Consider the following 15,398-nt stretch of genomic DNA (forward strand, 5'->3'; position numbering starts at 1 on the left):
CTCAACCATTTGTGGACCGATTTTGCTGAATTTAAATAGGAAACTTCTCGAAAGCATGTCTGACAGAATTATTGAAGATTTGGATCCCGAAGATATCAGGGGTCTTCAGAAAATTGATTTCAACAGACAGACGGACAGACAGATGGACATGGCTTAATCGACTCCGATATCTATAAGGATCCACAATATATATACATTATAGGGTCGGAAAATTATATTGTGGAAATTACAAACGGAATGACAAACTTATATATACCCTTCTCACGAAGGTGAAGGGTATAAAAAGGGCCTATTTTGGAAAAAAATTTAAATTTACCAAAAAAAAAGTCCAAAATTGAATATTTTGAGTTACACGATGGTGAAAGGTATAAAAAAGGGCCCATTTTGGAAAAAAATAAAATTTTCCAAAAAAAATCCAAAATGTTTTTGAATATTTTGAGTTACAAAACATTTTTTTATAGATATCCAACTCGCGGCCCACTAAGCGTCCTAATAGATCATCAAGGCAAATATATACCCTTGTCCTTAAGCTATTTAAGTCGATAATCACAAATTTGTTGGCGATAAATGTAAGTGTTATCATTACAAAGTATCATACGAATATTAACTACCAGTTCCTCGATGTTGAGAGAAAAGTGCATCAAAATATATCATATAGAAATCAGTCGAAGATATCGAGCCCTTAGCGCCAAATTATCGTAAGCGACAAAACACAAATTTTACAGGAGAAGGTTTTTTCGATTATTTGGAAATTTATACATAACATTGAAAATGTTATGATGAGATATAATATAATTTCGTTCATGCTATTTGTCTATTTTTCAAAAATATTTATAACTTTTGACAATTAAAAATTCATGTTTGATATTGAATTTTTGCATAGATACAAATTTTTCGAATCGAAATAAAATTGTTATTTATCAGAGCTGTAAATGAATCATTCTTTTTTGATTTTAATTCATTATGAATTAGCTAAATTTTGAATTAACTCATTGAATTGAAAAAATGAATTGAATGAAATTTGAATCAATTCAAACGAATTAGGCAGAAATGAATTTCAATTCATTTCCAATTCAATTGAATTTGTAAAAATGAGTTGCAATTCATTTACAATTCATTTGAATTGAATTTAAATTAATTCAAATGAATTAGAAAAAAGAATTAGCAATTCAAATGAATGATTCAAAAATGAGTTGCAATCAATCAAATTCAAGAGCAGATCTCTAGGGGAAATGAAAGATTTCTCCTACCAAAATGATAATATCCAGTACAAAAATTGAAAAGCCTTGTCCTGTATACGCGCCTGATCAATGAAAACATGGTGTTTGGAGTTTATTTTTTCAAGAAGAACTGATTTTTATTTTGAAATACGCTGAACGACAAAACATATTTAATATTCAAGAAGCAATTAATAATTTTTGAAATTTTGTGACCCACGACCACCCAACAACAAACTTTTTGCTAATATTTATATTATATTTATTTCAAAAAAATAAAACTATCTTCCAAAAATCAGGAAAAATAACAATGTATGTAGTTCAAAACACAATTGAGTTTCATAAATAAGGCTAATTAGATTTAATTAGAATGCATCATTCACCTTAAACAACAATAGCTTTTCAAAATTATCATCTGAAAGAAATCCACGTTTAGGGATGTTTAGAATAGAGGCGTACGAAAATTATCTTTCAACACCAGCTGACGATGGTAACGGCGCATTATATTTAAAGGAAGACTTTTTAACCGTCGATTAATTATACTGCATACTTAATGACATTGAAGAATCTGCTAAATATGCTGCGAATTTCACGTCGGAGTTGGAAATGAATTGCTAATTTTTTTTAAAATTCGTTTGAATTAATTCAAAATCAATTCAATTCAAATGAATTGTAAATGAATTGAATTAATTCAAAATCAATTCAATTCATTTGAATTGGAAACGAATTGCAATTCATTTTTACCAAATTCATTTGAATTGACTCAAATTTCATTCAATTCATTTTTTTGTGTGAATGATTCGCGAATTAATTCTAAAATGACTGATTAATTTACAGCTCTGTTATTTATAAATAGTTTTTAATGAAATTTCACAGTTATGTAAAATTTTCTATTTAAAATGGAAAAATAAAAACGAATTTTGAAATTTATTGTCATCAATACCGCAATTTCCAAAAAATTGTTGAAAAATCCCAAAAATGGAAATTTTTAGTTTTTTGGCTATAATATCCATACCAGGGTCGGAGTTATTGGAACCCTTTACAAAATAATTAAAAGCATATAGGGCCATCTAAAATCGGTTACCATATTTTGATATCGAATATACGATTTGCGAATTTTTGCCCTAAATTTTAATTATACATAAAAAATAGGTGTTTTTTGAATGGACCTGGTCCCCTCGGTAAGAAAAATTTTGAATTTTTTTTCAATTAAAATATTTTATGAAAACTTAGCTTTCAGAAAGTATAAATTCCTTATACATCCTTTTAGAAATTTTTTGCGATAACTTAAAAAGAAAAAAAGTTATTTTTTCCAAAAAAATTAGCGAAAATCGGCTTTTTAAAATTTTTTAAATTAAAATGCATATAACTTTGGAGTTAGTCATTATTTTTAAACAGTTGTTTTTCTATTTGAAAAACAACTGTTTAAAAACAGTTGTTGGGTAAAAATGTTGAAAATTTAAATTTCAAATGCGAATATCTCCTAAGCTATAAGAGATAATTGATAGCTACGACTAGGTTTTTTGTAGCTTCTAAATGATGAAGAGATTTTATATATGTAATTTTTTTGAAATCGGAACACAAACAAAAAAAGAGGATCGATGCCCATGAGGTCCACGTTCAGAACTTAAACTCGACAACACTTCTTCCTTGCGCATGTGAAATTTCATTCAAACCAATCTAACCATTTAGAAGTTACAGATTTATTTCCCTCTTTTTTTTCTATACCACTATGTGTCGCTTACGATAAAATTCGTTTACTGTAAAATGTAAACATTGACTTACGATAAAATCTTACCCCCTATATTTTTGATGTTATTAACAATTTTGATATTCTGTGAACGCTAAAATATCAGTCGGTCCATAACATTTTAATTTTTGCAATAAAACAAAAATTTTGAAAATGTCGCTTACGATAATTTGGCGCTAAGGACTCGACATTTTTAAAACTTAGTGTTTCTCATACAAATATTTTCGACTCACATTTCTTTCGACATCGAGGAAAAGTCCCACTATGTATTATGATCTTAAGATTTTCACTTTTTTATATTCGAAAATTTAAATTTTTTGTATAAAAATATTTCAAAACTATATTAAATTGAATAAAGCATGCGTAAATAAAATTTAAAAAGTACTAAATATATGTAAGTATCTGTAGTATTTATGTATTTAAGTAGGTGTATTAAGCATAAAAATAATATAACATCGAACCTTTAATCCTTGCATTTGTGTCATGTGTATTGAGTTTAGACTTTTATTGAAAAAATTATAATACACAGAGAGAAACCAAATAAAATTCATATTTCAACATAAACCATAAAAAAAGCATTTGAAATAGTGTTTTTTGTTGTTTAAAAAAAAAAAACAAAAAAAAACCGAAAAAAAGACAACAAATTAACAATAACACAGGTGTAGAGAGCAAGTGTTAGAAGGAAAAACATCAAAATTAAACAACATTCATCAGTTCAAGGAACATTAACTAAGAGCCGCGTTCAATGTATACCTGCAGGGAACGTATGGTGTCGAGTAAAGCTTTTTTCTCTTCCAACAGTATGGCAATATCATCTTGAGCAGCTTTCAAATAGGAACGTAAAACATCAGTTTCTTGTTTGGATTTTTGTCTACGAATATTTAAACAAATAATTAATAATAATCATTAATATGTAAATCTATATAGTGAATTTACCTGTAACTTTCTGAATTTTCTTTAGCATTTTGCAGTTGCTTACGCAAATTATCATTGTCCAGTTTAATTTGTTGCATTATCAATTGCAACGATAGTAACTCACGATCACGTTCTCTTTCTCTTTGACTCGAGACTGGTGTTTTTAACATGGCCGCTGTTAGGGGATAGTTGGCCATGCCAGCACCATTTAAATTAGTTTCTGTAATATTTAGAATTTGTTTAATATTAATGTGTAAAATTAGGTAGTTTAATTAAAATAAATTACCTATAGGTTGTATGAGTAAAAGTCCAGTTTTATCACGTTTCAAATGCATGCGACCGATGGCCAAATTAATGGGCACTGGTCCCGGTGAGGTAATATTAACAGGAGGTCGATCTTCAATTAAATTTATGCGCACATTTTCAACAGTTACCTAAAAATAAATGGAGGAATACTAAATATTAATAAAGTGTTAAAATAAAAATTTAAATAATTGGAAATATTTAAAATTTAAAGATCAAATTTGAAAGATCACTTGAATCACTGATTAATGGACTGGTCTATAACAGAGGTCGAGATTCATATACAGCTTAGTTCAGTTCTAGTTCAGTTCTAGTTTAGTTCTAGTTCAGTTCTAGTTCAGGTTCTAGTTCAGGTTCTAGTTCAGGTTCTAGTTCAGTTCTAGTTCAGTTCTAGTTCAGTTCTAGTTCAGTTCTAGTTCAGTTCTAGTTCAGTTCTAGTTCAGTTCTAGTTCAGTTCTAGTTCAGTTCTAGTTCAGTTCTAGTTCAGTTCTAGTTCAGTTCTAGTTCAGTTCTAGTTCAGTTCTAGTTCAGTTCTAGTTCAGTTCTAGTTCAGTTCTAGTTCAGTTCTAGTTCAGTTCTAGTTCAGTTCTAGTTCAGTTCTAGTTCAGTTCTAGTTCAGTTCTAGTTCAGTTCTAGTTCAGTTCTAGTTCAGTTCTAGTTCAGTTCTAGTTCAGTTCTAGTTCAGTTCTAGTTCAGTTCTAGTTCAGTTCTAGTTCAGTTCTAGTTCAGTTCTAGTTCAGTTCTAGTTCAGTTCTAGTTCAGTTCTAGTTCAGTTCTAGTTCAGTTCTAGTTCAGTTCTAGTTCAGTTCTAGTTCAGTTCTAGTTCAGTTCTAGTTCAGTTCTAGTTCAGTTCTAGTTCAGTTCTAGTTCAGTTCTAGTTCAGTTCTAGTTCAGTTCTAGTTCAGTTCTAGTTCAGTTCTAGTTCAGTTCTAGTTCAGTTCTAGTTCAGTTCTAGTTCAGTTCTAGTTCAGTTCTAGTTCAGTTCTAGTTCAGTTCTAGTTCAGTTCTAGTTCAGTTCTAGTTCAGTTCTAGTTCAGTTCTAGTTCAGTTCTAGTTCAGTTCTAGTTCAGTTCTAGTTCAGTTCTAGTTCAGTTCTAGTTCAGTTCTAGTTCAGTTCTAGTTCAGTTCTAGTTCAGTTCTAGTTCAGTTCTAGTTCAGTTCTAGTTCAGTTCTAGTTCAGTTCTAGTTCAGTTCTAGTTCAGTTCTAGTTCAGTTCTAGTTCAGTTCTAGTTCAGTTCTAGTTCAGTTCTAGTTCAGTTCTAGTTCAGTTCTAGTTCAGTTCTAGTTCAGTTCTAGTTCAGTTCTAGTTCAGTTCTAGTTCAGTTCTAGTTCAGTTCTAGTTCAGTTCTAGTTCAGTTCTAGTTCAGTTCTAGTTCAGTTCTAGTTCAGTTCTAGTTCAGTTCTAGTTCAGTTCTAGTTCAGTTCTAGTTCAGTTCTAGTTCAGTTCTAGTTCAGTTCTAGTTCAGTTCTAGTTCAGTTCTAGTTCAGTTCTAGTTCAGTTCTAGTTCAGTTCTAGTTCAGTTCTAGTTCAGTTCTAGTTCAGTTCTAGTTCAGTTCTAGTTCAGTTCTAGTTCAGTTCTAGTTCAGTTCTAGTTCAGTTCTAGTTCAGTTCTAGTTCAGTTCTAGTTCAGTTCTAGTTCAGTTCTAGTTCAGTTCTAGTTCAGTTCTAGTTCAGTTCTAGTTCAGTTCTAGTTCAGTTCTAGTTCAGTTCTAGTTCAGTTCTAGTTCAGTTCTAGTTCAGTTCTAGTTCAGTTCTAGTTCAGTTCTAGTTCAGTTCTAGTTCAGTTCTAGTTCAGTTCTAGTTCAGTTCTAGTTCAGTTCTAGTTCAGTTCTAGTTCAGTTCTAGTTCAGTTCTAGTTCAGTTCTAGTTCAGTTCTAGTTCAGTTCTAGTTCAGTTCTAGTTCAGTTCTAGTTCAGTTCTAGTTCAGTTCTAGTTCAGTTCTAGTTCAGTTCTAGTTCAGTTCTAGTTCAGTTCTAGTTCAGTTCTAGTTCAGTTCTAGTTCAGTTCTAGTTCAGTTCTAGTTCAGTTCTAGTTCAGTTCTAGTTCAGTTCTAGTTCAGTTCTAGTTCAGTTCTAGTTCAGTTCTAGTTCAGTTCTAGTTCAGTTCTAGTTCAGTTCTAGTTCAGTTCTAGTTCAGTTCTAGTTCAGTTCTAGTTCAGTTCTAGTTCAGTTCTAGTTCAGTTCTAGTTCAGTTCTAGTTCAGTTCTAGTTCAGTTCTAGTTCAGTTCTAGTTCAATTCTAGTTCAGTTCTAGTTCAGTTCTAGTTCAGTTCTAGTTCAGTTCTAGTTCAGTTCTAGTTCAGTTCTAGTTCAGTTCTAGTTCAGGTTCTAGTTCAGGTTCTAGTTCAGGTTCTAGTTCAGGTTCTAGTTCAGGTTCTAGTTCAGGTTCTAGTTCAGGTTCTAGTTCAGGTTCTAGTTCAGGTTCTAGTTCAGGTTCTAGTTCAGGTTCTAGTTCAGGTTCTAGTTCAGGTTCTAGTTCAGGTTCTAGTTCAGGTTCTAGTTCAGGTTCTAGTTCAGGTTCTAGTTCAGGTTCTAGTTCAGGTTCTAGTTCAGGTTCTAGTTCAGGTTCTAGTTCAGGTTCTAGTTCAGGTTCTAGTTCAGGTTCTAGTTCAGGTTCTAGTTCAGGTTCTAGTTCAGGTTCTAGTTCAGGTTCTAGTTCAGGTTCTAGTTCAGGTTCTAGTTCAGGTTCTAGTTCAGGTTCTAGTTCAGGTTCTAGTTCAGGTTCTAGTTCAGGTTCTAGTTCAGGTTCTAGTTCAGGTTCTAGTTCAGGTTCTAGTTCAGGTTCTAGTTCAGCTTCTAGTTCAGCTTCTAGTTCAGGTTCTAGTTCAGGTTCTAGTTCAGGTTCTAGTTCAGGTTCTAGATCAGTTCTAGTTCAGGTTCTAGTGCAGTTAAAGTTCAGTTCTTATCTTTAGTTAATTCTAAATAAAATACTTACATTCAATGGCAAAATATTTGCTGATATCACTTCGTCTTCAGCCAAATCGGCTAAACCAATAACTGTACTCATCGACAAATCCAAACTAATGTCACTAACACGTATGTCAGCATGATGGGAGACCCAACTGAAGAAAAACAAAAACGAAATATTCCAAATTAAAACAAAAAACTAAAAAAAATTTCTTTTAAAATCAAAACTAACTTTTGTATGGCCTTTTTGTCACCAACGTTCACAACATCCTTGGGCGGTTTAATAGTCTCCTCCAGACGTAAACGTATGCAAGGTGGAGCTTCGGGATTATAAGGCGCTAAATTCCAGGCTTTACAACGGGCACCAAATTTGTTCTATATAAGTTCAAACAATAAAGTAAATAATAAAAAAAAAACGGAAAAATAATAAAATTAATTACATTTTATAAAAAACTATTTCAATTAATAAAATTATATATAAATTTCCTTTTACTACTACATTAAAAGCCATAAGCAGAGCCAGAAAACATAATTTAAAAAAAAAAAAACTCAAATAAAAAAAACCCAAAATATAAAAATTTAAAATAAAAATCTTAAAAACAACTTAAAACCCCATAACAAATGATATGAAATGTTTAACTAATTATTTTTCTTTTTTACTAAAATTTTTAAAATTTAGCTTTTAAACACATAAACATACACAAACACACACAAATACACATACATAGCTACCCATACACATACTATGAAAACAAATCTAAGCTAAAAAGCATTTGAATAAAAAGTGCAAAATTTTGTATTTTAGTTTTGAGAAAAAAACTAAAAAAATTATTACGAATTAAGTGAATTTATGTTAAAAAGTATGTGTTGAGTTGGGTATGAGTGTAACGTGTTTGTGTAAATGTTAATGTTGTTGGCCAATTGGTTTTGGGTTGTATTTTTCTTACAGTATTCCAGTGTCTTACTCAATTATTTAACAAACTCAATCATTATTATTTTCATAATATTTGATTTGATTGATTTTGAGAGTATACTTTCAACTAGACCTTAAATAACCAATGTTTATTTAAAATTATAAACTATTTAACATAAAAAGCAAGAACATAAGTTTTAAAAAAAAGCCAAAACTAAAAATATTAATAGAACAGCGTTAAGTTTTTCAAACTACATTAGTGTGGTTTAAATAATTTTATATTACAAGATTGATTCCTAATTTAAATTTTCAAAACAAGGATTGAAAAGTCTCTGGGTCTCTAATATCATAGCAATATGACTGATCACTCATTAAGAGCCATTCCTTGATTTATTAATCATTTTAGAGTTTTTGAATTTTCTATGAAAACATTATTTTTATTTTCATGATTTAATGTCGAGAAAAGAAAATAAGCTTAAGCTGCTTAAGCTTATTTTCTTGATTTTATGCATATTTACCAAGTTAGCGACGTTAAGCTAAGATTTTTTTTAATTTTTTATAAAAAAAGTTAGATTTTCAATTGCAGATTGTATTTCGTTTCTTCTTATTTACAAAGTAACCACGAAAAATAGATTTTTTGATAAGTGATCACAAATTGATTATGTTTTCTTAATTTAATCCATAAATACAAATAGAATTTCTTTTTTTGATTTAACGCATATTTACAAAGTATGATGATTTGATCGAAAAATTGATTTTTCGTAAGTGATCACAAATTGATCTTGTTTTCATAATTCAATTCCTGTATACAAAGTCATTAATCCTGATGACTTATTTAGGTTGTCTGTAGAAGCATGGATTTTGTGGAAATTAATGGAGACATCACAGACTCAGCTTCTATCTTGATTTAACAATGTTATCAAAAATTAAAGACTTTTTATGAAAAAAAATATATTTTTTTAAATAACCATTTTTTACCTGATATTTTTCTGATTTAATCCATAATTACGACTAAAGATTAATTAAGCTTTAAGCGAAAACAAATTCTAATCTCATTTGAAGTGTAATATTAAGGGCCTGATTTAGAAATACGAATCGGGCCTGAGTCTTCTGGGTGTTTTTTATCTTTTATTTTGAAATATTTAAAAAAAAAAATTTATTCAAAGTAGTTAGGATTCCGAGCAAAAAGCTCGTCAAAAACAGCTCATCTTTTGAGGCCAAGAACGAATCAAGCCAATATCGGATATTCTGTTCCAAAGTAAAGCTTATCACAGATAAGACGTTCTGTATCGATCGAAACAATATAAAGCGTGTGAGGAACAACTTCACAACCACTTCATTCTAATAGTGGCCGAGCGTTGCCATGTATGGCCGCATATTCTGGGTGTTTTCGGCCAATGCTCGCTTCAAAGGAATCAGTTGCGATCGGTACAGGTTCCCTGTGATGGTCTGGTCAGATTTCAGCAGCTCATAATAGATAGGACTCTTTTGCTCCCACCAAATAGAGAGAATAACCTTTGCGCCAAGGATACTTGTCTTTGGTGTCGATTCGGCTGGTTGGCCGGCGTCACGTACGATCTCTTGGAACGTATGGAGTAATGCCTCCAATTCTTGGCCTTCAAACTTTTTTGGCTGGCGTGGGCGGTCTTTGTCTTCCGTGTGAAAATCAACACATCTGAACAACACGTTGAAACTGATGAAATACATTCACCATAAGCTTTGGTGGGCAATCGGTGTGCTTCAGCGGCACTTTTTTCAAATTAAAGAAGTAAAGCAAAATTTCCCTCATATGACGCTATGTTGGTACAAAATTCGATATTTTCGAATAAATGACAGATATGTATACTTCAAAATGACATATAATTTATCAAAAATAAAAACAGAGTTCAAAAGATACGCCATCTATTGTAAATCACGCATCTTTAAGTCATACAACCAATACAAAATAAGAATTTACTCGACAAGTTATTGAATGCATTATTTTGATAATGCATTTCTTATATAATTAACTCCTATTGAATCATTCTAGTTTTCTTTAATTTAAATCCATTACAAAATAGCTTAATACTAATTGTGTGGACGATAAAAAAAGTAAAAAATCGTACAGCAGAATCGAAATCTACGGAAAATTCTAAGAAAGTTTCCCCAAGAAACCATAGGTCTAAAATCAAATCAATAACTATTAAAAAAAGAAAAATATACACTGAAATATCATTGGATAAAAGATGAAATGAGCAAGATAGAATTTGATTTTAGACCTATGGGAATTTCCTTAGAATTTTCCGTAGAATGCGTTTCTGCTATACGATTTTTCGTGAAAAAAATCGACCCGCCCTAATATACAGCTGCCTGAAATTTTCCACAAATACTCTCTGTCGAGGTTTGTTTGGTATTGAAAATGAGCAATATCGGTTCATGATTACACCAATGCACAATACAAATGTCTCCCCGAATTGGCTGCTTGAGCAGCCATAAATACAGTAATTTTGACTTACCTGCACAATCAACTTTGCACGATATTTTGTGCAGGTAAGTTAAAAATGCAGTTAACCTCAATGCACTTACCTGCTCATTGATGCTGGTAAGTGCATTTACAGTTTACTGCCCAAAAAAGCAGCTAACGGCAAATAATTTACATGAAGCTTTGTGATTTATCCGTCTAAAAATAACATCAAATTGATATTTTAGCTACTTTTAATATTATTAAGAACTTTACAACATATTTTTTCATTCAAAATCGTATTTTTCTTATTTATTTTGATTTAATTTTGTATTAGGCAGCTAAATTAAATTTTTTTCATGAAAACCAGTTATAGCTTCCAAAAGTATTATGCACTTATCTTAAATGTGCAGGTATGAACAATGCACTTAAATTAACGAATTTATATGGAGTTTGGTAAATAAATATACAAAACACAAGTTTTGTGCACTTATATGCAAAATGCTCTTAAGTAAAAGGCAGGTAAGTCAAAACTACTGTATGTGGATTATATGTTGGTGGCGATCCTGATACAATTTTTCACAAATTAGTTCTAAGTACTCTGAAATTTAATGTAAAGTATGGCGAAAATCAGGCAACATTTGTTCCTAGTCCCCATAAAAGGTCCCCAACGGGTTTTTTACGGTAAATATACAAAATGCAATCTTTTGCATATCATTAACTGACCACAACTTCAAATGTTGTTGAGTATTTTCAAAAGTAGACAAATGAATTAATAAACCAAACCTCCCCACTTAGTCATTTAGAGAGTAATTTATCGCTGTAGCCCAGTGTTACTAATGATAATATTTTCATAATTAAGTATTAAATATATACAATAGTTGAAAATAATAATAATAAAACATAAATAATTGTATACAGTTAAGTAAGTACATAATAATATGCAGTTATAACTAACATTTAACCTTAAAATGCAATATGTATTTGAAATAATTTTAGTTTGTTATATTAAATATGTATGTAAGTAAGTATTTCGAACTCATAACAAAACTACAAAGAAAATTCGTTTATTTTAAACTTTGTTTTACTAAAATGCTAAAAAATAAATCATAAAAAAGCAGCAACTTAAAACAGAAAAATATACAAATTAAATGAAAATAAAAAATAAATCATAAAAAAAGTAATAAAATAATAAAGAATTTGCTTATTGAAATAAATAAGGTATAAAATATTTTAGTTTATAATAATAATAATAAGAAATAGAATTTGTTTTTCAATACCTTGTTAGCTTGATGAGCATTCTGTTACATTTAATTTGTTTGTCAAAAGAGGCACAATATTTTTGGTTTGATTTTTTTTTAATTTTTTTTGTTATGAATTTTTGTTGTAGTAGTTATTGTTGTTGTAGTTGTAGTGTAATAACAAATTTACGTACATTAAAAAAAGTTTCATATTTTACAAATTGTTTGGTTTTTTTAATATTTTTGTAGAGTGATGAGAGTTTTAAAAAAAATCAAAGAACAAAAAACGCAATAAACGTAAAAAATAATTAAAATTTTTGTAGTTTTTTTTGTTTAAATAGGCACACATTGAGATGATTTCAATTTGTTTATATATATTTTTTTAAATAAATTTGGAATATATTCGTTACATGTATATTATTTATATTAAAAAAAAGGAGAGAGAAAGAGAAAAACAAATTAAACGTAAAAATAACATAAAATTTTGTTTATATATGTATGTAGTAATATTTAACAATTATTAATTAGATTTTTGTTTCAATATTTTAGAAAAATATATAAAATTTTTATACAAATTGTTTTTTGTTTGTTTAATTTTATAAAAAGAGAGTAAGAGAAATTTGAAATTGTAAAGCAAGTAAGAAAGTTATTTATTGTTAGTTTGTGGAACAATTAATACGACAGGGGTCGCTAAATAAATATGTATCATCTAATCTAATGGAATCAATGAAACGTTTTGATTTGAATCATTGATATTTAAGTATTAGAACAAAATCTGTTTTATTGTGTATGATTTTGGCCGCACAGAAAGAAGTATGTTTGGAAATGATTCTAAATATCTTACTCAATATTGAGAGGTTTAAAAATTTTAAGAAATTAATGTGATTTTTAAATCCTTTACAGAAAAACTTGGAATTTCATTACAGTGTGACATTATTAAAATGTGGTTCTTTACCTTCTCAAAATGTTACAATTTTATAATCAATATAGAACAAAAATATAGTCATTTAATTAATAAAATTGTGGGATGCCAAAAATAAATTCCTTTTGCTGTTACAAATAAAATGATAGAGCCAGCTGTTAAAAAGTGCAACATTTGAGGGCAAAATTTTTAACTTTTTTACGGTTTTTAGAAATCACAAATTACCTGTTCAGTGTTCTTTTGGGAAAAAGAAAAGAGGTTTAAAAATGTAAATTGGCGTGAATTTTTAATGTTTTTACTGAAAAACTTGGAATTTAGTGACATTATTGAAAAGTGTTCTTTGCCTTCTCAAGATGTTACATATTTATAATATCAATAGAACAAAAATATAGCCATTTCAGCTAATTAAACGATCTGAATATCAATCCCTAAAATTCCACATTTTCACTTTTGATATCATGAAATGTAAATTTGTTACGCTTTTTAGAAAGTCATTTGTTACCTGTTCACAGTGTTCTTTTGCGAAAGAGAGCAAGATAACAAATTAATGGCAAAAGCCAGAAAATATAAAAAGGCAACATTTTTATTAACAAAATTTGGGGCAATAAGTTGCCAACATTTTCACTAATTAAAAATCTTTTGTTTAAAAGAACAAGCTCAAAAATTATTGGCAGAATGCAGATAAAATAAATAATATATAAAAAGGCATCATTTTCACGAAAAAAATGATTTTACTCTTTGCAATTTTTAGAAAAGAAGACAAAAAGTTCAAAGGGCGTAGAAAATGCAACATTTTTGCTTTTTGGTATTTTTAGAAAAGAGCACAAAAAGTTTAAAGGGCGGGGAAAGGGCAACATTTTTGCTTTAACCTTCGCTTTACCAATACCCACCCGGGTGACCACATCGATTTTATTGGTTTAATATTTTTTTTAATTTTGTTTCGATTTAAATGAAATTTGTATACACTGAACAAATTCTAGAGTTCTATAGAATTTAATAGAACCATTTTAAACTTTTTATAAGGTTTTTTCCATTTTTTAAAATTTCGTTCGTCGCATATATTTATAGAAGTGTAGTGTCACCCGGGTGGGTATTGGTAAACCATGTACATAAAAAACCTTTGGTAAAGCGAAGGTTAAAAGAAAAAATTAGGTAAAAAAGTCGAATATTTAAGGCGAAAAACCATATCAACATTTGAAAATGAAACTCCTACATTTTTAGAAAGTAACACAAAAAGTTCAAAGGGCATAATTTTTACTTTTTGCAATTTTTAGAAAAGAAGACAAAAAGTTCAAAGGGCGTACAAAATGCATAATTTTTGCTCTTTGGAATTTTTAGTAAAGAACACAAAAAGGTCAACATTTTTGCTTTAAAAGAAAAAATTAGGTCATAAAGTTGAATTTTTAAGGCGAAAAATCACATCAACATTTGAAAATGAAACTCCTACATTTTGGCATTTTTAGAAAAGAACTCAAGAAGTTTTAAGGGCAGAGAAAGGGCAACATTTTAGCTTTTTGGCATTTTTAGAAAAAATCTCAATAAGTTCAAAGGGCGTAAACAGGGCAACAATTTTGCTCTAAAAGAAAAAGCTAATCAACTTTCAAATAATTTTCTTACTTGTTTTAAGAAAAAGTACAGCAGAGTAGAGAGATAGGGAACAATAAAGAATGAGAATTGTTTAAAACATGCAAATTTTTTCTTTTTTTTTAAATATAAGCAAAACATTTATATTTTTATATAAAAATTTAAAGAAAATGAAATTTAATGGTTGGTTTTTTTGTTTTATTTACAATTAAAAACAAAATTTAACAAAAATTCTTAAACAATTTTTTTTGTTTCATCATTAAAACAAAAACAACATAATAAAAATAAAAAGTAAAGAAAAGAAAAGTATAGTGAACAGAACCAAGTAAAAAAAACACAAAAATTCTCAAATGTGTCTGCAACACTCACCTGTAATTCATCCCAGGGTATGGCACCACATTCATCACACTGTATAGCAGCCACTTGAACACGTAATGTGGAATTGTTGCCCTCTTGTTGTCTAATTACCTCCACGGTAGTTAACCTTAAAAACAATATTTAATAAAAATTATAAAAAAAATAAAATAATTTTGGATTATACCTAAAAGTAACCATAGACACTAAATCTCTTCTGCGCCACGTACTGGCCTCTGAAGGCTCCGAGGGTGAACTAAGATTCGTTTTAATGGGCTCCTCATAAACTTCACTGGCCACTTCCACGGGTGAGGCTTTAATATTGCCATCATTGGTAAAAGGATTCAAACGAAACATAACATCTATGCAGTCCATTGTTTTGTCATCACCCATGACTATGGCAAAATTTTCCGAATCCGAACTAATATCACTTTGTATGGAGAAAGTATCACTCATGTCATCATTGGGAGCTCTTGAGGTAATAGCTGAATCGATGGAGGTCATAAAACTGGAGAAACCTTTTTTCATGGACATGAGACCTGGAATGAAATAAAGAAACAAATAATGAATTGAATGAAGAACAATTTTGGGTAAAATTTTAAACTCACCCGAATTAATTTCCTTTGTTATACTGGGAGCATCACTGGTTGAATTTCTCGTCGATCTGTTACTCTTAGATATTGACGAAGTCATCGATTGTGTAAATACACCGGTGTCTGGTTTGGTCGACGAGGTTTGACTAGTTGTTGAAGACGCCATGGTAGAAGAATGTTGTATTTGAACATTGTAACTAAATTTTAAATAAAAGTAAAAGCAATTAAAATGTTTATCGTTTAATTAAACCCCCCATTTT

General features: G+C 29.7%; 1 protein-coding gene across 3 annotated transcripts in view; it reads right to left on the bottom strand.

The window, feature by feature from the left end:
• LOC135949837 (bridge-like lipid transfer protein family member 3B) overlaps positions 1–15,398 on the bottom strand; it is an 89,841-nt gene that overhangs the window by 1,680 nt on the left and 72,763 nt on the right. For 2 of the 3 annotated variants that reach the window (XM_065499283.1, XM_065499281.1), the window contains 9 exons: positions 15,154–15,335; positions 14,733–15,084; positions 14,561–14,675; positions 11,725–11,745; positions 7,324–7,466; positions 7,120–7,246; positions 4,169–4,316; positions 3,904–4,102; positions 3,721–3,838 (listed from right to left, as the gene is read on the bottom strand). In XM_065499283.1, the coding sequence (XP_065355355.1) occupies positions 3,721–3,838; positions 3,904–4,102; positions 4,169–4,316; positions 7,120–7,246; positions 7,324–7,466; positions 11,725–11,745; positions 14,561–14,675; positions 14,733–15,084; positions 15,154–15,335 (1,405 nt within the window). The remainder of the gene's footprint in view (positions 1–3,720; positions 3,839–3,903; positions 4,103–4,168; positions 4,317–7,119; positions 7,247–7,323; positions 7,467–11,724; positions 11,746–14,560; positions 14,676–14,732; positions 15,085–15,153; positions 15,336–15,398) is intronic. The other variant, XM_065499282.1, reaches the window with a different exon arrangement.

The sequence above is a fragment of the Calliphora vicina genome, chromosome 2 (assembly GCF_958450345.1).
Source record: "Calliphora vicina chromosome 2, idCalVici1.1, whole genome shotgun sequence".
In the NCBI taxonomy this organism is placed as follows: domain Eukaryota; kingdom Metazoa; phylum Arthropoda; class Insecta; order Diptera; family Calliphoridae; genus Calliphora; species Calliphora vicina.